Source organism: Temnothorax longispinosus, chromosome 5 (genome assembly GCF_030848805.1).
Source record: "Temnothorax longispinosus isolate EJ_2023e chromosome 5, Tlon_JGU_v1, whole genome shotgun sequence".
Taxonomy (NCBI): domain Eukaryota; kingdom Metazoa; phylum Arthropoda; class Insecta; order Hymenoptera; family Formicidae; genus Temnothorax; species Temnothorax longispinosus.
The window spans coordinates 15,320,842-15,348,589 of record NC_092362.1 but is presented as its reverse complement, the minus strand read 5'-3'; the positions used below and the strand labels follow the sequence as shown (position 1 = coordinate 15,348,589).

At 48.1% G+C, this 27,748-nt stretch overlaps 1 protein-coding gene across 14 annotated transcripts in view; it reads right to left on the bottom strand.

The window, feature by feature from the left end:
- Br (broad-complex core protein) overlaps positions 1-25,033 on the bottom strand; it is a 50,187-nt gene extending 25,154 nt beyond the window's left edge. The window contains exons 1-6 of one of the 14 annotated variants that reach the window (XM_071777402.1): positions 23,489-25,033; positions 8,823-9,072; positions 3,796-3,997; positions 3,409-3,600; positions 1,988-2,573; positions 1,282-1,341 (exon numbers count right to left, since the gene is read on the bottom strand). In XM_071777402.1, the coding sequence (XP_071633503.1) occupies positions 1,282-1,341; positions 1,988-2,573; positions 3,409-3,600; positions 3,796-3,981 (1,024 nt within the window). In that variant the 5' untranslated portion in view covers positions 3,982-3,997; positions 8,823-9,072; positions 23,489-25,033. The other 13 variants (XM_071777410.1, XM_071777401.1, XM_071777404.1 and 10 more) reach the window with 13 other exon arrangements.
- Between the last annotated feature and the right edge of the window lie 2,715 nt (positions 25,034-27,748).

Sequence of the window (27,748 nt, the reverse complement as noted above, 5' to 3'; positions counted from 1 at the left end):
AATTTGAGCTGAAACTGCTTTATGGAACATTTTTTAAGAAGTATAGTTTCGACTTGTCTATGAATGTCTCACAAAAGTTATAGGCACAATTAACAATGAGCTACTCGAAAATATTCTACGTATAGTATTGACAGCAACATGAAAACGTGGTATAGCAATAGCACATCGATGATAATATTATAGTTGATACATTTTTGATACATTTCAGTGCTCTGCCCTATTTAACTTTTTGCCTTATGTTACAAATATTCCGTTCTGAATAATATATTCTCAAATTCTCGCATATTTTTCCCGGGACACCTTACACTCATATTGATTTGAAACATAAATAGATAAACAGATCAAAATTATACGTCTACACTTTTATAAAACTTTATAAAATGACGCGTGAAAAAATTGACGAGTAAAAATAATTTTTTTGACGTAATATCTGCGAAGTACGTATATGTAATATCAAACGCAACGTATATATGTTTCCGATACATAGATATAACGTATTAATAAAGTACATTTGTGAAACGTGCCGCGCGCGGATTCACCTCTTATATACGGAATTTAGATAAACCGTGATAATAAATTCGATCGTATTCGTGTATTAAAACGTAGCACAATGACGTTTGACGTGTTAACGAGCATAAGTTACAGTCGACGAGCGTGCTTGTGCGCCGAAATTTTGCAAGGACGACGCGACATTCCGAGAATTACATTTCCGAGCTCGGCTGTAAGATTACGGTTACCGAGCTCGGCCGTGTCCACTCGAAACTGTGGAGCCGCATGTGCTCCGCGTAGTGATTTTTTTTTACATGATTTTTATGATATGCAAAATGTAGGCGATTCGTATAAATGGTGCCGTATAGTAATGATGATATCGATGATTTTGGAACGCATGCCAATTAGAAGAGATTTTAATAATCTTCCAAGCAGATAGTAGTGCTCTTTCACCGCAACCAGTAAACATTTTCATTCACGTAATTTGTGATTTGTGGTTAGTTTGATATAACTGCACAAGTCCTTAGTTACTTTTATTAGAGCGAACCGCTACATCGCGTACGATCGAGGTCTGCCGCGATGTATCGACTGTCAGTGGAAGAATAATAAAGTAGCGCAGAGTGCCCTTAAAAAAATCAAAAGAACGCACATTGAACGCACGTTTCTACGGCCGCGTGATAACGAGTGCTACATATATAGCGGGAGCGTGATATCGATTTACCTCGACTTCTCAAGCAATTCTAATGATTTCAAAAGGGCAAAAGAGCTAAAAGAGATTCAAGTTTTCCTTACCTTGCGAAGTGCCCGCTAGATCCGGTGTCTGCAAGCCGTGGCCCAACCCTGGAAATTTCACTATCGTCACACGTAGCAACGGCAATCCCATCGCGCGCAGAAACTCAACAACGGCCTGTACGCAATTTCGCAATTAAAGAAGAAAAAAAAACGCGTGGTGATGCGACCGAGGGTGGTGCGGACAAAAATCGGTCAACTGCGAAAGCGGAGTGCTATACGCCAAGAGCCGAGAACTCCAGTCGCACAGACGATGCGTGCTCAAACGGTGCTCAAACAAAGGTCTAAATCAAATCGACGGAAGCAACTGAATATCTTTCTTAAAATGCAAAATAAAACAATTTAGGCAGAAGTGTTGGCAGTAACCAATGTACTCGACTCAAACCGCGACTTGTAATTCGACGTGCACGTAATGAGAAATACCGCTATATGGAACAGAGACCGTGTGCGCTGGAGAGACGATCTGTCGCGTACGCTCAACCCTTAAGTGCAGAAAAATAAAACATACATTTCCTGAAAATCTAGATTTATCCTTTCTTCAGGTCCTTTCATTCGAGGCCTACCTCAGATTGAATAGAAAGTTGATAGTCCGAGATTAATATCGAGCAGTCACTCGCGCACTTAAGGGTCAAAGGGTGAACGCAGCCGAAGGGCTGCGAATTGGTCTGTGCGTACAGGCCCACCACGGGCTCCGGTGTCCCCCACGTACCTGATAACGGCGTGTGATCGGTGGTGAGCGCCGCCATACTGAAGTTGAAGCTGCCGGGCGTCGACGTGAAGAGCTTGCTTTCCGGCAGGAAGTTCTGCGCGGACGTGTGCTCCGGTTCCGGCTCGTGTTCGTTGCTGCTCGCGGACGCGGGCGGCCGGTCCGACGCCGCGGCGCCGGAATCCGACGAGTCCTCGTTGTTGCCGGCGTTACCGCCGCCGTTGCCGCCGGTCAGCTCCAACGGCTCGCACTTTATATTGTCCTCGACGAGGCTGTTCTCGTCGTGTACCCCGTTGCCCTCCACCTTCGTCGACAGGTGGTTGTTCTTGACCATCGAGAAGTCCGTAGGCGTGGCGTCATTGTTGTTGAGCGGTGGCGACGGCACCCGCGGTCTCTTGGCCGACTCGTCGTGCGGGTCCGGGGTGCGTCTCTCGTTTCGACGTATCTGGGCACGGCGCAGGAGCTGCTGCACCGTGGTCGGCGTCGGGGTCACGGGTGTAGGCGAGCCGCCGCGAGGGAAAGTCTCCTCCGACTTCTCGTGGAACGGCAGGTGATTGCCGCCGGCCGCTAACGCGCGGACATGCGACAGCTGAAAACAAAAATGGAACGGCAATGGTAGTATTAATTATACAGACTACAGCACACACACACACATACACCAACACGTACGCACGCGTGCACGCACACTCCACTCCTACACACGCTCCCAGATCGGCCGTAATTACTGAGACCATCGCGATACGCGATACGCGAGCCGGATTTGTCGTTTAATCGATCGAAAAATCATTTCACCAAAAATGATGGTTCGGTCGATTGGGTGGTGAGCAAATTGAAGAGTCTCGCGATATCGCGACACCGTATCGATATTCGATACTTTACATTTACGGTAAATACCGATTTTCAATTTATTGAGCGAGCCGCTTTATCTTTGTTTGCTTGACCTATGACAATTACGAGTCGGAATCAAGATAGACGCGCTCTCTGCATCGAGATAACACGGAGGGGATCTTTCGCCAAATGTAACGTCTAACAAGTAACGTATATAAAAGATACGTTTGAGCTTTCGAGAGATACGCGGCGAGCTACTCGACGTTACGTCGTGGCCAAATACCCACACACAATACGTGTTCACTTTCTCACGGTTGAAACTCATGTTTACACGCGCTTTTAAACCAAACTTCGAAACCGTACGTAATTGCGGTGCATTCGATTTCGAACGTGCCACAGACACGGTCAAGAAAATGGAACGGAGATAGAATCTTACGCCAGCTGTCGCACCTCCATTGTCACTCGTAATTCTCGTAAACGCAGCGTGCAACGTTCTCACGTGCCCGCAGCGTCAAAGTCCGAAACTCACCGGAATTACCCCCGCTTTCAGTCCCCTCCCCCTCCCCCCCCCCGTAATTTGCGCCCGAAAAACTTACCTCATCTCTGTCGGGCTGGTCGGTCTGTTGCGTGAGACCCGATACCCTGAGGACCTCCGCCGTCTTCAGAAAACTACTGAGAGAACGCTGATGCACGTTCACCTCGCCGTGATAAATAAACTCCACTAAGGCATGCAAGTCGCTGAACGCTACATCCTGGAGCACTATCACTGGGTGCTTGCACGGCGTGCTCTGAAACGGTGCAACGTTTATTGCGCATAATCATTAACGGGTGGCGATTGAATTTCTTTCTATTGACTTCTAAATCGACCTCGTTTACTTCGCGAGCAAAATCCGCTCCGAATGTTTCACGTGAATCGTGAAACCGGAAGGTCTTCACTGGCATTAGCGAAAGAGGGAAGAGGGCGGGAGAAGCGGAGTCCTTACCTTGAGCAATTCTCTGAAGTACGGACTACAAGCGGAGAGAACGACGCGATGCGCTTTCAGGCTCTTGCCGTCGCAGGCCAGCGTCACGTCCACGAAGTCCTCATCGTCCCGCAGATTTTCAAACGCCGAGGTTATGCTGCTCTGGTAATTGTTCCATCGCAGGCAAAAATGTTGTGTATCTACCATCGTTGTGTCTATTCACCTGCAATTAGAAAAAGGAACGTCTTGCTGCCACCGACTGGACTGAACACAGAGCTGTCACTTAGCGATCTAAACGCGACGCCCGCGATGCGAGAACGCGCGTGCAAAAAAACACGCGCGGCCGATCGGCTTCGCCGCTTAAAACTAAACGTTAATGTGACGCACGCGCGCGTAATTAAAAATTTTCGGCTACGATGCCGTCCTAGGGCACGACGCGCGCCGATAAGCTTGCAAACTGATAATTTTAGATAAGTCCAAATTTCGACATTCGAAAACACAATTGCAACGTGTACACACATTCGATACTGATATCAAATCGCAGTTGCATGTGTACCGCGATATTCCTGATAAATCGGAGGATGACTATAAAAAAAGAGGAGAGAACGTTGGAGAGAGTTAAAAGAAAAAAATAACACACAGCGATTAGATGCTTGAGAATGTATTCTTGTCCTCGCGTGATGCATATTTAATTCAGTTGCGATATCCGCTCGTTTCAATTCTCCCCGCTTGTTACAATGACGAGAAAATTTGACATCGTCGATATTAAATTTTTTTCTACGTGGCTTAAATTATTGGCGATAAAAAGTAATTTCCGACCGGCAATCAATTTTTCATAAATTTATATGCAGCAAGTTCGAAGCTTCTTGTATCGAGGCTTGACTCGAGCTTAAGAAACAATAGGGAAGAATTGTGTAAGAAACGCAAGATTAATTACAGAGATGTAAAAAATGTGTATTACGACGTTGAGATATACAAATGAAGAGACAATTCGTGCTCCTCTACTTCGAAATACGTCTGCATGCGTGATAATCCGAAAACTGTCTTGCGAAAGATACGCGTTAATCGGCGACGCGTAGTGAAATAATGAATTGGAAATTCTACAGAAGAAATGGAGGAATTGCGAATAGATAAACTTACTGCCGGCGCGGGAAGGAGAGACACGCGTTTATTTGTCCAATTGCGCGGAGAAGAGGCGGGGATTGCGGGAATAAAAAACTAAGGAGGACCGTGTGCAATTCGCCGCTTCGCCATACGGAAAAATTAGGTCGTCAAGCCGGAGCCAATTGAGAGTACGTTGATTAAATAATTCTCCGCTACTTATAAAAGCGGGAGCACTAAATGTGCGCTGATAGTGTTATCTTAGCGTAATGATAAAAAAAAAAGAGGAAAGATCTTAAAACAAATTTACAAAGCTCGTTCCTCGCGTGAGTGTGCTAGCGCGCACTGGGTGAAATGCCGAGACGTTTAACGAGAAGCAACGAGAGAGACGTTTTCGCGAAGATAATGTTAGCGAAATTGGAACCGATAACCGTGCGCCGCCGCCGCCGCCGCCGCCGCCGCCGCCGCGCCGCTGCGTTTTTGTCGCTTTTTAACAAATAACAAAATCTGCATAACGAATTCGCAAATCCATTTATGCCATCGAATACCGTATACGTATCGTGTATCGATAACACGAGCTCCGTGAATTTAAATTGTTTCCGGTCTCGCATTTTTTTTCCCGTTGCGTACAATAACGATAAAAAAAAAATAGGAAAGTGAAATGACGAAGTGGTGCAACACGAGGAAAAGTCGGCAGGCGGGAAACGCTCGTGTCTCCTTCCCTTTAAATCGCGTACCGATATGTAGAAACCGTTCTCTCCGAGTTTCTAGGGTCGCGCTATCGCAGTCTGCTAAATTTACGTGTGACGAATCGGCGAGATAACTCCGCCACCGAACATTGTTTGATAACAGACCAAAAAAAAAAAAAACGTCGGGCTCGCGTCGCGCGCGCTGGATTCGGCTGGTACAGCCGAAAAAATTACAACTCTATCGCTGTTCTCGCGCGCTTTATTGCCGGCGGTACGCCGGCGAGCAACGCCGTAACTATTTGCACAATTTTGCCGCGCACAGCCGGTCGCGGGATGACCGCGGGTGGAGATTACGCGAGCGGGAAATACCGGATCGGAGTTTTGGGGAAATTGGCATGTGTCACAAGTTGTACATCACACTCCCGCCGAAACGTCGGATCGAGACCGAGAGAGGTACGCACACACCGTTCGACACGCGCGATCGACGGATCGATCCCGTGATCGTAATCCTCTCGAGAGTACGGTACCTTCACTAACACACACGTGCAGCCAAGTATTGTAGTTTCTCGCACGATATATACGCACGATATATACAATTTCTAAGGCACGCTCGGCCGGCAACGCGAATTACAGTTTGCCAAGTGCGAACGCGTTATCGCGAGGGAACACCTATCGGCCGTCATGCCGCGTAAGCTAATGACCGAAACAATGAACCGAACACGATGACGACGGAGCGACGCTGCCTGCGTGCCTGCGTGCGTGCGTGCGTGAATGAATCCGTGCGGGCGAACTATGTGTGTGTTTATCTCCGAGCGAAAAGAGAAATGGAGCATATATACACACTTGACACACGCGACAGAAAAAGAATCGTTCACGAATTCGCGCGGTGGTCCCTCCCGTATCGAGACGCAAGTTCCATCCGAGAGATCGAGCAGTTCCGCGATCGATCCGTGACACCCGCGTGATCGACACGCGTATATAGCGACGCGTGAAGATCGGGAGATAGGATCCTCGGCCGTGAATCCGTCCCCCGAAAAACGGATTCGCGGAAGCGTTTTCGCGCGAGCGAGCGAACGAGGGTGCGAGGATATCAGTAAATACACTTTCAAATAAATACTAAACGATTTTGTCGTTCCTTCCTTCCTGCGCGTGGATCATCCTCCTACCCCTCCGCTCCCTCTCATCGCGCGCACCAACCACCACCACCGCCCCCACGCCGTCGCCGCCGCCCGAACTGTCGGCCACACCGAAAGTGATCGCGATCGAACGAGGACGGCGCGGCGCGCGCGTGAGACAGAAAGAGAGAGCTAGATAGGCGGAGGCGGAGGCGGGATGGGGAGACGAGAAGGATGATCGAGCGGGCAGGATCGAGCGCGCCGCGACTTTCGCGCTTGCCGCGCGCGCGAGATCCGCGTTTCATCCGCGTGACGGATTTCCGGATGTTCACGTATCGCGACGACGACGACGACGACGACGACGACGATTATTGTCCAGGTCACACGTCGCGGTACGCAAGTATCGGAGAACCGGTACAGCACGGCGGTACAGTGGCGGTGGCGGCGACGACGACGGCAACGACGGCGGCAACGGGGACGACGACGACGACGACGACGACGACGACGTCGACGCGCGCGGAATCTTCTGCACCTTGACTGGGGGCGCCGCGAGCGAGCAGTCACCGCAGCAGGCTCCTTCCCCGTCGCATGCCGTGTGCAGAGCGAAACCGACCAACCCCTAAAACGTCACGTCACGACTGTGCGACTCCGTCCCGGAGAAGGCGCCGCGCTTTCCCCCCGCGCCGCTTCACGTCGGGCCGGTACGCCGCGAGGCCGCACGAAAATGTACGAAAAGCCGGCGATCGTCGTCGCCGTTATACGAGAACGGGCGCGTACCCGCGCGAGAGGGAGGAAAGCGGAGACGCGGAGGAAGGAAGAAGTCACGAGAGGGAGAGAAAACGCGCGCCCGTCGCGTCGTCGGGGGCGAGGAGGAATACGGAGAACACGGGGAAAGGGTGAGAGCGCGGGAGAAAGGGAGAGGGAGAGAGATCGGCGACGATTGAATGACACGCGGATCGAGAGGAAGACGCGAAAGGGGGAAGGGGATTTTTTTTCATACTTGGGGTACATCTCTAATCAATAGTTTAGAAGACGAGTGGTGCACGAGCGGGAGCGAGGAGTTGAAAAATAGCGCGACGTGTGTGAGCAATGACAGGTTTTGCGGAGCGACGACACCGCGTGTGCGATAAGATGACGTGTGCGCTCCGAACGCGACACACACGCACAAAATGAGACGGAAACGCAGAGAGAGACGAAGCGACATAATCCATTCCTTATGTTCGCGTAATGAATCGGTCTGGCGGCTAACGATATGCACGCTAATGCACGATTAGAATATCGCGGATTAGAATACCGAGAATTGAAATCGGTACATAATTTCTCGGCTGGTTCTTGACGTTAGAAAATTGGGCTTCGTTATTTTAATCGCGTCCGCGTTTCCGTCACCGACAATAAACCGCAACGTTGCCTAGCGTTGGAGACTAGGTTTACGCGAAATTATACATCGACGTCTTGCAAAGTACAACGATGAATTATCACTGGGAAGAAGTAACGTTATCTAATAAAATCTTTCTTATTGCGAAAACTAAAGCTATATATTGATCAAAGATCATGCTCCGGTCATCAATCGTGTACTGATCATTGCATGAAGTTCCAAGATTTAATCAAGATTAATTTAAGAATCGAAACCGGCTAATGAACTCGATTTTCCGTGTTACAGATATTAAAAATGTACCTTCTTCGTATATCTAGCGACGAGAATAAATATGAAAAATCATTTTCAGAGTGCACCGATTTCCATCTCTGAATTAAACACGAGAATATATAATTCTGAAATAAATCTTGGATTACTTTACCGATCATTTTTATACGGATTTTATATGATTTTGGGATTAAAATTTCACGAGAAAAAATTCACTCCGATGTCGAATTAACGCGAGAAAAAGACAAGAAATGGATTGTCACGGATTCTTCAAGGCGATAAGTAACCGAAAATAAAAATTAACGAACGAGGTATGAAAAATTGCGGAGCGAGCGTAATCGGATAGAGCTGCGAGCTAAGAAATTCGAATAAGGCCGATTATATACCTCCAATCTCCGTGTGATGTATGGAGTTATCGTTAGCGTAAACTGCGGACGGCTCTCTAACGAGGCAAGATTTACTCCAGAGCGATGCGCTCGAACGCAGCCCCGAGTTAATTACCTTGTGGGGGGGGAGTCTGTCAGAGAGTCGCTCTCACGTGCGTCGCCTTTCCCGGTGTCGTCTCGCCGATTTCAAACCACCATCCTCCGACTTCTGGTTCCGTCTGCGGTCTGACGGTCTTCCGGTCCCTTTCCTCCACGCCGGCTGTCACTGTGTGGCACACGGTTCGCAGTTAAATATCATCGTTCACCGACGACGCGCGGTACCAATTGACTTGAATCCCGGCGGTGCCCTCGTTATCGCCGTTTGTCTGAAAACCATCCGTTTCTTTCTCTGCGTGTTCTGCGAAGATCTTATTGCGAGGGAAAGAGAGAGAGAGAGAGAGAGAGAGGGAGAGATAGAGAGACAGAGTGGCGCGCGTCCGAACCGATTTACCCCCTCATTACTGGCGGTAATGGTTGCACACCGTGCACATGTGCGTACGCATGCATCAACCCTCCCTCTCGCTCGCTCGCTCGCTCGCGCGCGGTGCATTCAACGTGCGCGCAAACACACATACGTGTCCACATACGCGGACACCACTTTTTCTCTCTCTTTCTCTCTTTCTTCCTCTCAGACAAGGCACATACATGCATACGCACACACGCGCGCGCGCGTCAACATACCCGCACTCGTATACGCACACGTTGCCACGAGCTGCACTGCCGCGATCGTCGGAAAACGGAATCTCATCCGGTTTGTCTCGGCTCCTTTCACCCGAGAAGCGCACCGACCGAAAATCTCCGCACTCGCGGGAAGAACACGCGCGAGACTCGAACGACCGAAAGCGAGAGGTGACGGAGGATCCTTTCTCGCTCCTTCTCTTTCTCTCTCTCTCTCTCTTTCTCTCTTTCTTTCTCTTCAGCCCGCCGGCCTCGTTTCGACCGCGAAATACGAAATGTTACCGCGAGACGAGACGATAACGATCGACAGCACGGATGGACGTTCGGGCAGGGGATGAACGTACCTAGCACGTGTCCCAGCACCAATCGTCGAAGGAGAGAGTGCACGTCCGTCCTTACACCCCGCGATCGAAACAACGATCCCCGGTACAAGTTCGAGGTCGGATGGACGAGGGCACGATAGGCATAATCACTGTCGCGGCATCGCACGCGGGGAGCAGCTGCCGATTCGCGACGGCAGTGACCGGCTCGGGAGTTTTAAAAGCGAGATATGAAGCGTGTGTGATGGCGAAATTGAAAACGAAAAAAAAGAGGGGAAAAAAGAAAGAACGAAAGAGAGAGAAAGAGCCGAGGGAGACAGAGAGGAGGAGGAAAGAATGAGAGAGGGAAACAGAGGGAACGAGGAGGAGCCGGAAGAAAAAAAGGAGAGAGACGTGCGTAACGTAAACCGGCGCGTTACAGTGACACCACGAGCCGACGAAGCACCAAGTACGGGCTGCTGTTCCCGAGCCTGGTTAGGACTAGCATGCGGGGGGAAGGCTCCCGCTTTGCCCGCCGTTATTCTTTATCGGAGCATGAGACATCTGTCGTAATAAGTGCGGACTAAAAAATAGTGCGTACGCAGAGAGAGAGAGCGTGAGAGTTGAAGGCGCGCGAGAACGAGAGAGCCGGCCACGAGCGCCATGGTGGGAGGTTGATGCTTGCGGCCACAGCGGCTGTTTCTCTCCCCGTGTACCCCGCACACCGCACACAATCTTGGTCTCTTCCCTCTGCCACACTCTTTCTTTCTCTCTCTCTTTTTCTCCCTCTCTCTCTCTCTCTCTCTCTCTCTCTCCCTCCCTCCCTCCCTCCGCCGGCGCGCTCTACCCCGCCGTAATCAGTTCATGAGACGAAAATGCGCGTAGCCGCCGCGAGTCGAGTCTGGCCACGAGAGCTGTAAAAATCTTGGATGCGCTCGCGGAGCCTGAGAAAAAAGATAGCGTCCGTCGCCGGATTCTGCACGTCTTTTTCCCTGCGCGGATCGACGATCTCTTTATTAAGATTGAATTTATTAAGATTTAATTTTGCGCTAGTCGCGAGGACCGTCGACTTTCATCGTTCGGACGTTTCGCAGGATCTCTCGAATTCCTCGCACGTATCAGAGATCGATCTTCAGTTTTGCTTTACGAGCGGCGCGGCGGCAAGGAAGAGATGGATGAGATTCGCCCGTTGAACGTTGTCACGGAATAGGATGTCGCGCGAAACGATCCGGGCCGGTTTTCGGTCGGCTCCGGATGCGAGTACGTTACTGCTCCGAAACAAGAGGAACGAAACCGTAAAATGGTTCCTGCATGTTTCGGCTGAGATCGATAAACGGGGATCCGCTCCGCCGTTTTCCCCGATAATTATGTACCCCTCGTTCGTTAACATTAACGAAGCAAAAACGCGTTGACTCGCTCGCTCGCGGATGCGCGCGAGTACGTATCCTTGCCGCGCGGCACGCGCGCCGTCCTGCTCCTGCTAAACTCGACAGTAGCACCCAGAGCTATTACCCCCCTCTCTCCTTCTTTCTCTTTCTGCCGCGAGCCGTGCACCACCGTAGGCGACCCCACTCGATTCGCCCCTCAAAAAATCATTACGCCCTTCCACGGGCTGCGCATGAACGCGGTTTTAATTCGCTACTAGAAAAGTAAAATGTAAACGGTGGTGGGCTCGAGGGCCCGTCAAGGGGCGGGTGGTGGCTGGTGGCGGGCTTCGGGAGGATGAGAAAAAGGCGGATAGAGAGCGCGAGAGAGTCGCGGGGGTGCGCGGGGAGGACGGCACACAGGCTGGCGGAGGCAGCGACGGTACGCGGGGGGTCGGTTGGGTGGTCGGGTGGGTGGGTGGGTGGTTGGGTGGCCGGACGACGGGGTGGGAGACGAAGTTTCGCGGACGTGGTCGAGGACGAGGGCGAGCGAATGTACGAGGAATGAAGCGACTGCGAGAGCGCGACGTAGGACAGATCCTTTTTCCTCCGACTAGCGACTAGCAGGAGGAGGAATATGACGGCGCGAGAGAGGATGGGGCGCGGTAGAGAGATGGAGGGGTTGGAGGTGAAGGCGAGAGGAGGATATACTGCGCCCCTACTTCTCTAGGGGTTCCATTGTAATATTTATTGATTGGATTCCTAGGAGCCCAGGCTGTGAGGGCTGTGGCACCTATGCTTGGACTAGATTGCGTACGAACGCTCGCGACGTTCCTCGACGATCGAGCCGTCACTTTTTCCACCACGCTTTTTCCTTCGTCTCCTTTACTTGTTTTTTTTTTCTCTCGCGCGTTATCTATCGACATTCTCCTGCATCTCACTCTCTCTCTCTTTCTCTGCGATCCACGTGGTTACAGATTTGCGTAAATGCCTCCGAACGAACGGCACGTGTCCTCGCGCGATTGCGACAAAAAAATCGCAAGAGGCGAGAATTAATTATAGTACGAATAAGCGCTGAGAAATTTTTGATTTAAATGAGTTAAAGAAGCAATCGTCGAAGAGGACGACGTGTACAAAATCGCTCTGCAAAATTCTTGTCGATGGAAAATGAATAATTTGAGGACTATTGCTTTTTTGCAAATAGAGATCAGCAAGTATAAATTTTATCATGAGTTATATAATGCAATTAAATTTAAATTAAATTATGTCAACACAATCGTATCTCAAAACGATGTAGGAGAATACACGATTACGAGAGTTACAACTTTAAGTTTGGCCATCTATGTTTTCGCAACAAATTATTTACGCAGATTTTGCCGAAACGAGTTTCACGAGAAGAATTTAACTTGTCCTCGTTTCGCCCTAAAAACTATTTCGGCACACAGACCGATGCAAAATCGTCGATCCGTTTAGTAACACTCAATTTTAGCGAGCGAACATCAAATCGCATATATTTGGAATGCAAACTCGCCAGGGTCGTAACATTATCGTTCCCCCGACGATGAAGCGCGAAACACGTTATGCATAGGACGTGGCAGAAACGACGGAACTTACTTTCACTGGCCTTCCGTACACACGCATTCGATGGTTTCGCATATACATAGAACGACTAGTCCGATCACGTGACGCTGCGCCTCGCTTGCAGGCTCGCGTCTGCATCAACGAGAAGCAGCAGGTGTCCAAAAGCAGAGGTGACCACACCACGGGCGAGAAGGAGAAAGAGCGTTATAGAGCATTGCGTGTGTGTTTGTATGTGTGTACCTGTGGCTGCGAGAAAGAGAGAAAGAAAGAAAGAGAGAGAGAGAGAGAGAGAGAGAGAGAGAAGAGGAGAGGAGACGAAGGCGGAGAACGTCCGCGCGCGAACGGTGCGGAACTGGTAATCCTTGATCTTACGTGACGTAATAAATCCTCGCCGAATACGGGAGTTGCGTTAAATGCAGAATATCTTACGGACTCCGTAAGGCGAGCCCCGAAGAACACGATCGCGGCAAAGATTTACAACCGCGCGTAATTGATTTTAATGAACGCTTCTCGCAGATTTGGAGGATTCTCAAGGATGTTCTCAAAAGTGAATGCATGTATATATATATATATATATATATATATGTTCTCTTCATATACGTATATGAAGAGAGAGAGCTCCTTATGAGATAAGGGAACAACTAATGTGCACGTGCAAATTTACGAATTGTTAATACAACCGTGCATGATTGATTTGGAGGAACGTCTTACGTTGAAACGGAGAGAGAGTAAAAAGTAGAATTATATAATATGTATTTCACGTTCTTCTTGTATATTCTTCTTCGAATAGATTCTTCAATTCTTATTCCATTCGTAAATTTATAAAGGTAGACAAGCAGAATATACCGAACTGATGTCACTATAGAAAAATATCCGGAAAAATATTGGCCGATGATTTCATTGTCTTCTTTATAAAATAAAAAGCCACTCTTATTTAGGCGCATAACTCGCCATTACAAAGTCGGGAAGAAATGCTTTGTAACGTAGCATTGTACGCATTCAGGTGGATGCTTCAATTGCAACCAGAAGCGTCTACATCACGTAATCATCCAAACCTTTCTTGCACATCCTGTCTCCTTCATAAGTCCACCATTAAGTATATGACATTACGTACATAGGTTATTTCAGCAAGAAAATGAAACAGTAGTAGCATACGAACGAATAGGAAATGTCGCATAATTGTATATAGAATAATATGAAAAATTTAAATTGTCATAAATGTTGAAAATTAGGCATTCAAAATTATTGCGTGTCGTACAAAGAGCTAATATGACGTGAAAGTATTAGTACTAGTACTATTATAATTACTCTGCGCGCGTTGCACATTCTTCATTTAGAATGGAATCTATTCTCGTATGTGTGACCTCCTTTTCTGTTTAAAATTATCTAAATAACATATTAACTCTACCCCTCATTTGAAACCTGGCAATTTTACGTTAAAACGTATCGTATATTTCATTCTCGATGAAGAAGGCGACAGAGATAAACGAGAAATGCACGATGATACTCCTCAATCGTCGATTTCAAGACTAATCGCCTACAGCCATCAGTATTCGTCTTTATGTCACCTATTCGATACGAAACGCAAAAAAGCTATTACAAGAATCATACATCGTCATTTAATTACGATAGAGAGCAGATCGCACTAATGAACGCGACGTACCAAGCGGCACGGTGCCCAAAATGGCCCCCTCCTTCCCGCGTTAGTGGCTTGGAAACGTCGTTAGGCGCTACGCACCTGCCGGTTAAAGTGCCGCCTACCAACGGCGAGACCGGCGTTTTCCGGGATCGACGGCAACTGTACACGGCGATAAATCGCCCTGTTTAGGGAAGCGACGCGGCGGCCCGGTCCCAAATGCACTTTGCACACGCGAAGTAACAAAAGGCAGAGGTGAGGTATCGGGGGCAGCATACGTTTGATCGCCACGTACGTACCTTCCCCATTCTTTCGTCTATCCTTCTCTGGTCCCCGACTCGCCTCGGCCCGACTGCCCTCACTGAGACCCCCTCCCTCCGTCTCCTCTCTTTCTCTCTCTCTCTCTCCTCTCTCTACACTTCTCTTTCTCCTTCTGCCACCATCGTCCCCTCTGCGCGAACCGGTACCCTTTCCTCTCTTCCCCTTGCACTCGCAAACATTTGGTGGCCGTTGACCTCAAGCGGGCTAATCCGTCGACAGCCAAACAACCAATTATTTCTCTTCAACGGTACGCTTCGCCACGACCGGCCGACATAGCGCTAAACGTGGGAATGCCCGAGGAGGTACTCGACAAATCAGGTGAAAAAATCCTCGGTCGATTGCATCGGCAACGATGCACGACGCTCTAACTTCGATTAAATCAAATTTCTTTCGTCGCTTGTTTCCGTAGGCGAAAATATAATTTTTGATGCAAACTATTGCGAATGCCCGAGCATGCACACCCACAATCATCGATGTAGAAACCTTGTAGAATTTAATATCGATTTTTTAGAGTCGTTACAATTAATTCTCGATAATAATTTCCTTGAAAATAACTTCTAAGATAGCTCTCACTTTATAACTGAACATATTAGGTATAATAATATGCGAAGATCCCAAAGGAAGCTTTATGCAACTTTATGATCTCGATATTTAAGAAATTATAAAGAATTTATCATGATTTGTCAATAACTTTCCCTATACTGGTGTACTATTAAAGAAATAAAAAATAACAGCCCCGAGGAATATGCGATTAAGTAAATATAGGTATTGAGTTTTTTGCGATGATTGTCCGATTAGCCAAAAAAAAAAGACCGTCGATATTGATGCCGCGATGGAACCGACTTCGTGCGGCAAGTTTTATTTTCCTTTCACGCGCCACTGCCGGAGGTGCAGGAAGGGCTCGGCGTCGAGAACCTTTTACCGTCTGGCCAATACTAGATACGCGCTACTTCATACGAGACTAGTGCTATACCTCACGTCTATTCCTACGCTATCTTGTACTACTGCCATTCCGCCGTTCCAACCAAGCGGGCCTTGAAACCGTGGTTCGAAGCGTGGCATCGATGAGTCCGGATTTCGAAATTACGCAGACAAAAATTGTTCTCTATTTTTATTCCCACGCCGATAAAATCGCGACCGAATTGGTCGCGGAGAATCTCTTTTTGCATTTATAAATCGAAAAATCGAACTAACCAAAATTACGACGGTATCCTAAGTAAGTAGCTGTAGACGTTCGTGGCTAAAAACCGCCACAGATTTTTCTTTCGGTTGCATATATTCTTAGCTTCTGAATACAAACGATCGTTATTAAAAAATTACTTTTAGCTTACAAGGACGGTGGGTCAAACGCGGTATTTTCGCATTTAATGGACTGAGAATTAACATTGGATCGTTAGCATTGAACTTTCATAGTTGCATTGCAAAATTGTGCATTGTCGATGCAATTTGTGCGATTGCGTGGAGAGGTGATTTGAACGCAGGATAACGACTGCGTTCGGATGCATTTATCTAGTCCAACAGGTTCCGGCAAGCGTCCACGAAACGAACGTGCAACAGATAAACACGAGATCACGATGGTCGAGAAGAAGACGCGTGAATAAGGATACGTCTCTCTTTCTATTTTTCGCGTCAAATATATATACTCGCGGGAATGCGCATCGCGCGAAACTGGCTAGCGGCGACGACAACCGGATCTACGAGACAATCGTTTCATCGATTATCGATCGCCAAATCGTTTTCGCCCGTGCCCGTCTCGGGCCGACCTAGTTTCCAACGATATTCCGTACGATTAATCGAGGCGCGATGATCCACGAATATTTCCGTCGGCGCTTAAAAATACTGAAAACAGGTCAGAGCGGCTATATTTTTAATTGTAGCGCAGACAGTCGGCTGCATCGAGTTTGCATCGCGAGATACATATACATGAGGCGTTTACGTGTACGTATACATGTTTACAACGCGGGTTAAAAACGGATCGTAGTAAAGAATTGAGGATGCGCCGCTGGCATTTTTTAGACGAGCGTTTTCAGCGTCGACCGTGATACCGCTTGCACTCAATACGCTTCTTTCTCGCTTCGAGACAGATATGTAACCAGTTTTTTTCTCTTTCTTTTATTTTTTGCGAAACTAGACACACCTGTAGCAATTCATTTACGCACTTGCGAGCATATCTCATGCGTGTGGCACGCGAAGTTAATTACAGGATAAAATGCCACATTCCAAGCGAGTGTATCTCGCGTTTCCAATTAAAATAGGATTTTAGAAAAAAAAAGAAGCTCAGCTTTACAATATATATATATAGATCAGATATATTCATCATTCAAACGCACATGAACGACTTTTAAAACGGATTCCACGGGATCTCAATTACACGGAATATGGAAGAATAAAAAAAAAACAGGATCAATCTTCTAATCTGGATATTTGTCTGAGTGACAACCTTTCACCGCGTAAAAAGTGAAATTCTCGGCTATCGAAAAAAAATATCGATATCGAACCATCGCAATAACAGCCTCAGTGCGCTTATTTCAACTGGCCGGATTAATTTCCGATATGGGACACGCAAAAAAAATGCCTAATATCGCGATATATATGGAAAATTGCGAGCTTGCAGAAAAAAAGCGACTCGTGCTTTTTACATGCGCTTTATTATTCCTCGCTCAAAATATTTAAAAAAAAAAACTACGTTTCCATCGAAACAGCTTTCGATTTTTTTAACGCGAAACCGTGACCTTGGGCGAAATATTTCGAACAAAACGCCGCTATTCCATATTGTTAGGAGGGAAGATCGATATTTCTGGATGATTGAAATTTCAGAGATTCTTCGGTTTCTCGGGCGTCGAACAAGTCGTCGTCGAACGTGTCAATTATCGCGAAAGACATATCGTATAACGTACCTATAACGTGACGGTCGCGTAAAGTGCCATCGACAGCTATGCGGTGTGATTCGCGATCACTACTATAAAGGCGGCTGCGATCTGCAGAAAGAAATCGGGGCCGCGAGTTTTCTTTTTTTTTTCCTCACAACAGCCTATTTCTGGGGGCCGCCTAATTCATACGCCCGGGACACACTCTAGCGACGCAATATAAACGCACACCCGCGCCCATTGCCGCGTGCACATTTTTTTTTTCGCTCGCGGATGTGGGCGCGCGGCATGCGTGTGCGTGTGCACATGCGCGCATGTAATGCACGAAACAAAGAACCGTCCGAAGGAACCTCGCTGGCCCGCTCCCGCACGCATAAATACTCGGGCCGCGCGCTCGCGCGCATATACCCTCGTCGCGATAACTTACTCTTCGCTGGATTCTCGGATATGATTCGTCACGATCAGCTGACGTGCGCATTTCAAGTGGCTTAAATAAAGTGACGCTCTTTCTCGCCGCTTTCACAATAGGACGCCGCATCGACCTCACATTTTTCTAAGCGACTGCAATTCGCGACCGTTTCCTCGCTTCACGTTTTCGACGCGACGTTACTTTTCCTCTCTTCCTTTTCTTCATTGTAGAATGCCTTTTCAGATTACAATCGAGGAAATAATGCCAATTGCTATCGCGTGAGATAAGTTTGATACGTTGATAACCGTTGGAACAATTGCAATTTTAATATCGGTGCCGCGCGATGCGATAGCAATTACGTATTGAAATTTTCGCGACTTTCGTAAAATCGCAATGGAGGAAACATAAAGAGATAATAATTACTCGAGACAATTATATAAAATAATTAGGGCGTTTAATTATCTCAACGTAAAATTAAGTTTCTGCGAGATCGTGCCAATGGAAATTTCTAAAAATGTAATAACTACCGAAACACCAGCAAAATGAGAAATCGATACCGCGCGATATCGCTGCGGAAAGGATTAATATTTAATCTATTCATATATCCGTGGATTATTTCTGAGCGAGAAATAACATGGTTAATATTTTGCGACAGGGACATAATAACGAAAATCAAAGGCAAACGGCTCTTTTCTTTCTCTGTTTACATACCACGTGTTTCTCTTCTTCATATGTGCATATATATACGTTAAAAAAATATACAATAAATATATATATATATATATATATATACATACATATATTTATTTATTTGCGTGTACGTATGTGCGTGTATGTATCCGCGCGCGCGCGCGCGTGTACATGTACATATATATTGATGTATGATTAATCGTCGTATCCGCTGCGTTACGACAAACGTTTCCAAGTTTCTCTTGTACGCAGTCACGAGAGCTTTGTAAGACGCGATTTGTTAAATCTCGCACCTGCGACCTTCCTCTTTCCAAGGTACGCATCACATGGACGCGACCGTGCGAATTTTAACGCGCAGCATGCAAAACGTTGCGTGGCCGCATAATCGCCGCGCACCTGAATTCACGTGCAATGCATATAGTAGAGTACATATGTGTATGTACATACATAAGTGTACATACACACACACGCACTATTCAATTGCACGTCTTGTATCGATGCACGCGGGAATTTATTCGATTGACTTGCGCTGGCCGGGTCGCTGAATGAATTCGCTTTGTTAATTTTATCGGACTCGCGCGCTCTTATCCGCGCGTGTTCCGCGAGCGCTCGCTCTTCTCTCTCTTTCTCTTTTTCGCATCGATCGGTATCGATCGTCGAGCACGGAGACGCAGGCGTTCCGCGCATTTAGGAATGTTTAAATTTAATAGGATACGCGATGTATATCGCGCGATAATCTCCTCAAGTGTATCCGTGGCTTGGGTTATCGGTTTATCGCGTGTAATACTAAATCGGGTTTCCGCGGAAATAAATCGACAGAGATCAACGCGAGCGCGTTTTGCTAGCAACGTTGACAAATCGATCGGCTAATATAATGACAATTAATGCAAATAATATGCAAAATATACGAAAGATTATGATTTTTATACTATTCTTACAATATTTCTCTATTCGATATCGCCAGATATTGTTACCTGTCTAATATCAAGATTAAATTATCAGTGTCAAAAGTATACGCGACGATGTCGAAGCATCGCGACTGACGTGTCAGTCTGTAACGTGAACGGCGGTTTCCCAACCGCGCTCGTTCCGAGCGAGCGTCCGCTGCGCCTAAATAACGCGTCCGCTTGTCGGGGTCTAATTTCGCAGATAACGCGCGAGTCGCCGCGAACGTAATCTAGTTACTAGGCGTACAATCTAATCGACCGATTCGTATTATGTGTATGCATACCTGCACGTACAAACTACATTTCTATTCGTAGAATCGCACTAGTCCCGCGCGATAAAGTCAAGTTTGCCTTTAATGTTACGATGCCGAGCCGCGATTTCGTTACGCAACTCTCTAAACCTATCCTCGCATTAATTCGACTATCTGTTTTCGTCATGTTAACGCCTCTGCGCGTGATAAGACTTCCTGTCGCCGACGATATTTTTGACGATACTGCGAAATATGATTTGCAATAAAGAAAAAGAGTGCCCCGATGGCTAATGCGATAGGTGTACCGTGGAAACGTGTTCTAATATATAGAGAATAATTGAATAATGGTCTTTTACGAATCTTTATTCTGAGACAATCTTGCAATTTAATAATTCCGTCTTTTATCGGAACTCTTAATTTTTTATTGTCCCGCCTCTTTCTTTCTAATTCAAGAGAAATATAAAAATTATTCATTTACATTTTACAGACAGATTATATCTCGAAATATATTCTCCTTTAAAAATGTATCCTTTTTTTTTTTTTTCAAGAAATGTTTCTGGTATTACATTACATTGTAATTTATTATTTCTTCATTCGAATATTTTACGGAATTTTGTAAAATTATTCGTATATCTTTGAATCTCTCGAAGGGGCCAATTTCTATTTGCATCGAGGCCATCGAGCCGCGGTTAGAAAGCAAGTATGAAAAGATCGAGCACGGCCATTTTACGGTGTCCGACAATTCTCGGAGCGGAGAATCGAAGGACTGAAGGAGCAAAGAAGAACGGGAATAACGGGTGAGATTCAGCGTCCGTTATGGTTCAAGGAGAACACACCGTTACCGGATACATCCCCTTTTCTCTCGTGCAGGTGCTTCCAAGAAAAATAACTGGCCATCGCCGCACTAATTGCCCCGACGTATTAATGTTACCGTGCAAATATGCGATCAGACAAACTGTATTATAAATTAATAAGGGTTAGCGGTCATTTCGATAATAACTGGATCGGACTGGATGAACGTGTGCGAAAGATTTTAATTACGTCAATAAAGCGATATTCCAAGAACGGAGAAATAAAATTCTCGTAAAGAGGCTTGATTTAGTCGTATTTAGGGAAAGCTGTGATTAACGTAATTCCAATCACGTTTTTATTCCAATAAAGTTGCTTGATAAAAATAATAGGCGAGTATTAATACACATCGAAATACGTACAAATTAGGAGGACTAGATAACTTGTAAACTTGAAAATAACGCGCTAAGCTTATTTTGTAGAAGCTTCGGAGCAAACAACCGATTTTAAACAATTTACTTTACGAGTAGAGCGTGTGACTACTCACACCCATTTTTATATAAGCAGATTTCACGAGGAAAAATAGTAGTAGAAAAGCCAAATACAATAGCAGCCTCGTAAGATTCTTACGATCTTTTCCTTCTAATCGGATTTACCAAATTCTTATGGTTCTCACAATCGGACAGGTATAATTGAATGAGAGAGAGAGAGAGAGAGAAATAGAGAGAAGGTATCGTTATGCGCACGCTGTCATGTGTGCTATCGCGCGTTGAATTGTTCATGCGAGCTAAAATTACCAGGCGCGAGCGTTCGCGCGGTATCGGGATCCGGACGGGTGACGGATCTAATCGTGGGAACAATATAGTTTCTCTCGCGGTCGACGAAACCGTCGGTCAACAAAGGAGATTAGGTGGGTGCGGACCCCGCAGCTTTGTCCGAGGCCCATCCTTGAGAATCCGCTTCTGCACGCCGCGCGGGTGTTCTCTATCGGCTATGCCGCCGCACGCGCGCGCGTACGAAGCGCATACGTAGCGAGTAGCGAGTGCACGCGGCGGCTAAATTTTTCAGGAACGTCCGCGTCATCATCGAGGCGCTTCTTATTTTTTACCAGAGCCGCCTCACCTCCCTTTCCCCCCTGTCTTCCCCTCCCCGGCCCATTCCCTCATATACGTATCGTCCGCCGTGTGTCCTGTTCGCTCTCTCGCAATTTTTCTCCATCTCTTTCGCTCTTTCTCGTTCGCTCTAATGTTGTCGATGTGTATACTCGCGGAATCTATTTATACCTAGGTCCACTGGTGTTTTCAACTTGCTGCACGGCCGTGCAACAAACTTAACCTGCGGTCTCTCGTAAAAATAGGGAACGGACGCGCCGAGCAGAGAGAGAGAAAGAGCGCGATTTGAAGAAACTCTGCGCGCGGCCGCAGGTGCGGGCGAAATATCATCTACGAATAGCAATTGTCCGCCTCTTAATATTTATACCGCGTGCTTAATATTTGCAACACGTGGTGTCCCTCCTGACTGCCGTGCATCGTAAACGCACGTAAATAAAAGAGAAAGGAAATATATATGTATATGTGTAAAATCTATATATGTAAAGGAAATATATGTATATATCATGTATATATGTACACATACATGTGCGAAACGCGGGACACCGTGCGTAAACTCGCGGGTGCCGAAATCCCGCGCTACAAAAAATACGTAATCGCCCGCGGTTAGTGAACAAAAAAAATAAAAATAAAATAGCTCTCTCCTTCTCTCTCCCCTTGCGCGCGCACGCGGCGCGATAACGTGACGAAATCGGGTATGTAAAAAAACACGAAAAAAAAGGAAACGAGGAAAAAACGATTACTCCCACGCAGCGGGAGCTCCGCGCGCCAGACGAGGTGCGGCGCGGCGCGGCGCGGCGTGGAAAACGAGAGTGAACGCGTAGAGTAGAGTCGAGCGCGTACGCGCGGCATGGCATGGCGCGGCGCGGCGACCGTGGCACGGTCGCGGCACGGCCCCGGAGCGACGTACGACAAACGAGGGAACGAGCGCGCCTCTCGCGGCGCAGAAAGTGCGAGCGAGCGACGAGGATTACGTCATGTGCCAGGCACTCTCTAACGTCTGGCATTATCTTCGTCTAGCGCGAGTCTAGCCACGCCAGTCCAAACGGTACTAACGCCGCGCTACCGGCCAGCGTTGCCGTCGTTGTTTCTACCGCCGCCGCCACCGCCGCCGCCGCCGACGCCGTCACAACCGCCGTCACCTTCGCCGTCTGGCATACATAGGCAAGGGCATACGAGACACGCCATCGTGTGTGGATTCATGAAAGGACACAGGCGCGTATTCTAGCGCTAACTAGGTGTTCAACGACACGTATGCGTGTCGCGCTCACGGACACATGCGTACACGCGCGCGTATACTCTCGCTCGTATGTTGGTGCATGTGCACGCATCGCATCGTCACGAATACGCACACTTACATACATATTTGCATGCGTACCGCTATATGACTCGCGCGACAGATACATGCAAACGCTCGTCCCCTCTTTCTCACTCTTTCGCTCTCGCTCTCTCATTCTCCCTCTCTTTTTCTTTCGCACTCTTTTTCGCTTTGGCCCCCTCCCCCTCAATCGCTCCTTCTTCCTCTTTCACTCTCACCCTTGCGCCGTCTCTCCGTCTATCCCTCTCTTATTCCCTACCTCCCGTCCGCCCCCTTTAAGTACCCCCTCCCGAAATTTTTACTCTTTCTTTCCTTTTCTCTCTCTTTCGTTCGTTCCCTCTCCTCCTCCATACCTTCGTCTCGCTCTACTCCATTCCCTCCCTCTCTGTCTTCCCCAAACTTCTTCCTCTGTCTCTAGCGACCGCGTACACCGTGGAAGCCGCACAGGCGGCCGAAGGCCACCGGTCTCAGCTGTGGACGTACCTTGATCGTCAAGCGAGAAGTGAAGTGTAGACCTCCTTTGCCCCGGCGTCCTTGTCGTCAGTGCTGAGCCCCGTGGATTCTACCGTTCCGATGCGACGAAGATGACGATCGAGAGACGATTGTCTTCCCTCCGACTTCCGCCGATTTCTTCCTCGCCGTGCCGAAATATCGCCGAGCAGACAGACGCGCCCTGCCTCTCGCTCTTTTTACTCTCGCGCCTCTTTCCTCCGGCCACCTTTCTTTCAGTCTTCAAGTCGTCGCCGGCTGATCTCTATCGTATTCCACGACCGTCTTATCCGGTGGCGGAAATTGGACGAAATCGCGCGTAGAATCTTCGACGGACGAGCGAGCCGTTAGCGATTGTATAATGATGTATGGGACAGTCGCATGTTCCACCCAGCGTGCCTCGATGATCGACGGATTTTCTCCGATTTTTCACAGTCGCCTCTCACAGAGATAACCTTTCAAATCGTCAATGATCGCAAAGACCGCGGAGACCGCGTAATGAAAAAAAAAAAAATCTTCGATCTCTTCCGCTAGCTCCTCATTCTTCGTCGCGACTCGTCCCGAATTGACGTGGCGCACTTTCCTTCTCGCGCTCTTCTTCCGTCACGATCCTCCTCGGATCCGTCCGCGGACACGTCTCGATCGTCTCGAGGGGATCGCGGATCCGACGATCCACGAGACACAGGATGGCGAAAAAACGTCAAGCGAGATTTAATAGCGCGCGTACCATGGCATCACTCACACCGTGACCGAGGGACCGTTTTCTCTCTCCTCAAGGAAGTCGTCTCCCTTTCCCTCTTCTTCTCGTGTAGAACGCGCGTAACTGGATCACCGTAACGCGTACTCGCGGTCCCGTCGATACACGCATGGGCGCGCACTGCTTTTCCGCCTTGTCCCTCGTGACGTCGGTATAACTGAAGAACGCGCACTTCTTTTCTTTCTCTCTCTCTATTTTCCTCGACGACGACGATGACCGCCGAACACCCCGAGTTAAGTTATTCCTTTGAAACGTACGCGACAATCTTCATGGACCGATAACGGCGAAAAGGAACGTGGAAAGGGGAAAAAAACACGACGGATTCGGCGGTGGAGAATTTTAAATATTGATAACACCTTCTTGTGTGCGTAACACGCGCCGCGGGATCGTGGAAACGACGCGCGACGAAGAGAGAGAGAGCGAGCGATGACAATTGTCGGTTTGCGCGATTTTCGAATGTCCTGGCCGTGTATTATCTTGCGCGCCGGTTGAACGTCGAGGACCGAAGGACCCAGCTGCTCTCCTCGCCGCTTCTTTGGGACACACACCGGGGGACTACCTAGTCGTAGAGTGATTGGGAACGCGACTGGCCAAAGCACTTGATTCGCGCGCGGTTCGGTTTGCCCGTTGCTGCGCCTCTCCCGTGCAGTTTTTTCGGCAGTCCTGTGGTATGCGTGCGCGCGCGGCGTGCATGTGTGCGTGCCGGAGTGCCCGCGAGCGCGCGCCCGCGCGAGCGTGTGTACGCTCCTCTTTCTCCGTCTTTCTCTCTCTCTCGGTCTGTCCGTCCCTCCTTCTCTTTCTCTCTCTCTCTCTATCCGCACGAAGAGCTCTTTTTCGTGCTCCTTCCCTCCGCGCCGTTCTTCCTATCCCTCTCTCGCTTCCCTCGTTTTTAACACGAGCGCGTGTACCGCCCGCTTGCACGCGCGTGTGTGTGGGTCCTCACGTGTTCGTGCGGTGGCCCCCGTGATGTACGCCGAAGAGCGGCCCTGCGCGCGAAAAAGAGAGAGGACTCGAGGGGGAGAGCGGGCGAGCGTGCGAGAATGAGCGAGCGTACGAGTATATGCGGCCGTTTATATGCGTGCGTATCGCGCGTACGTATGCACGTAAGTATATATATACATATACACACGTCCGTCCGATCCGGCTCGTCGTGTCGTGTCGTGGCGATGCGTGCGTGCGTCTGTGCGTGCGCGTCCCGGGTAGGCGAGGGTATAGTTACCGAAATGTTAACCTCGTGGAACCACTTTTTATTGAGTGTCGCAAAATTCATAGGAACCTCGCGACGCGAGGAGAGGGGGCTTAACCCGGCCCCCGCTCCTCCCGACTCACGCTTAGCGGGGCTGACGCCGCGCGGAGGGGCGACAACCCCTACCCCCCGTGCCACGGGGTCCCCCGCGGCACCCCTCCGCGTACCCACCAGACGTCCTCCCTCCCTCCTCCTCCTCCGCCCTCTTCCTCCTCCTTCTCCTGTTCCGTCACTTCCTCCTCCTCGTTCTCCTGATCCGCGTCCTCATCCGCGTCCTCATCTTCGTCCTCTTCCCCTCACGCTCGCCCGACTCGAGGCCCTGGTCCTCGCCAATTCTTCGGCCCCCCACCATTTCCTCGCTAGTGGCCCCCAACCCTCGGTTTAGTTCTTTTCCCCCCTTGCCCTGGCACCCTTGGTCTCTCGGCCATGCACCGCTTCGGCTATTCCCCTTGCTCGTCTCACGAATCTCGTCCGTGCCGACCAATCGCCCTCCCTCCCTCCCTCTTTCCTACTCGCCAACGTTTGGCCCATCCGCTTATTCCTCTCTTCTACTCCCTTCTGTTCTTTTCTCCGCTTGACGCTCTTCTCTTCCCTTCTTTTCTCCTTCCCTCGCTATCACTTCTTTTTTATTCCGCTATAACTCGTCTCTTCTCTCTTTCCTCTCTTATTCTTACCTATCCACCCTTCCTTCACCGTGCTCTTCACTTTCTTTCTCTCTTTCTCCTTCTCCCTATTTCTTTCTTCCCCTTTCGGCCGCCTTCTTTCCATCGCTCCTCTCTCGTTCTTCTCGTATTTTCTCGTCTCGTCTCGTCTCATCTCTGCCATCGGCCTCCGAAACGAAACGAAGAAGTCTCGCCCGCTTTCCTCTGCCTCCCCTTGTCTCTCCTTTTCTCTCGCTCCATCGTATGGCAGTAGAAACGACAATCTTCTCGCGCTGGTGTTTGACACCGCCAGCAACCCTGCCTTGCCCCCACCTGTCAGCCCTGTTACCACCCTGCCGCGTCCGGTATTTAGCCTTTACATAGCCAAACTTACGTAGAGTTAGCTGTATACATAGTACGACCGATCTTGTTTTACATTACACGCAACATTATGCGTCATCGCCTATCGTGGTGATCGTACGGGGCCGGCTTGAACAAAACGGTTACATGAATTAGAGATGAATTTACAATATCCTTCAAAAGTCTGTCTTGAAAAGAATAGAAATAATCTAGAGCGTTATTAGATCAATTATGTTATTATGTATATATGATATATAAACATATACATATTTCTCAATAAAAAAGTATGTTGGATAATCAGATTATGATTTTTTAAAAGCAAGATACATTTTTACATATTTTTATATTTTGTCACATATCTATTTGTAAAATTCCGAAAAAATTCATCTGACATATTTTTTTTATTGAGAAATTAAATTGACTCGTTCTCTGTACAATGGTTATTAGGATTATGTCATCTACGGACGGATCTAAAATTAATAGCATCGCTCTCGATAGCCGGGGAAAAGAGAGAATGAGAGAGTCGTCTATAAAATATTATATCATCTGAAAAAGAGATCGACGAGGTAACTGAAGAAATCATCGGCGCGTATACCAAAAGTGATGGAGGCAAATTAGTTATGCGGACTGTTCCGTATAAAGAAATACGTGTCATCGATGTGTCAGCGACACGGCGATGCGAAAAGGAAACGTTCCGATCTCTCGCGTGAGGCAGAAACTTTTTTTTTTTTTAATCGCCAGCGCTCTAAAGCGTAATCGATAACGACATTTTTTTCCGCCGTTAATTCGATTCTTCTTGCAGATCGGCGAATTATCAGTCGCATTAATCTATATATAAGCGAATACCTTTTTAATGTCACTTGTAATCCCAGATGCATCTGTGTCAATACGCTGCAAGGTGTTTTCCTCCAGTGTTTTCCCTCTCGACATCGTATTCGAATGTATCTTTAGATTAGAGCGATAAACGGCAAATGCAGATTCTTCACTCGTTTAATCGAGCAGAGAGCGTGATCGACGTTCGCTAGCGGTTCATTGGGATAACGAGCTCGAGGACTTGGCAATATCCAGGCTCTCGTCGAACATCAATGAGCAATGGTTTTAGGGTGGCCGTTACAAACTCATTGGAATGCTTAGAGCGCGATCTTAACCCGTCTATTTCGCATAGCGATGTTATTAGTACGTCACAGATTTTCCTTCATAACTCTTTAATTGAAAAGACGGAGCAGTACAAGGCAGTTAATTCGGAAATT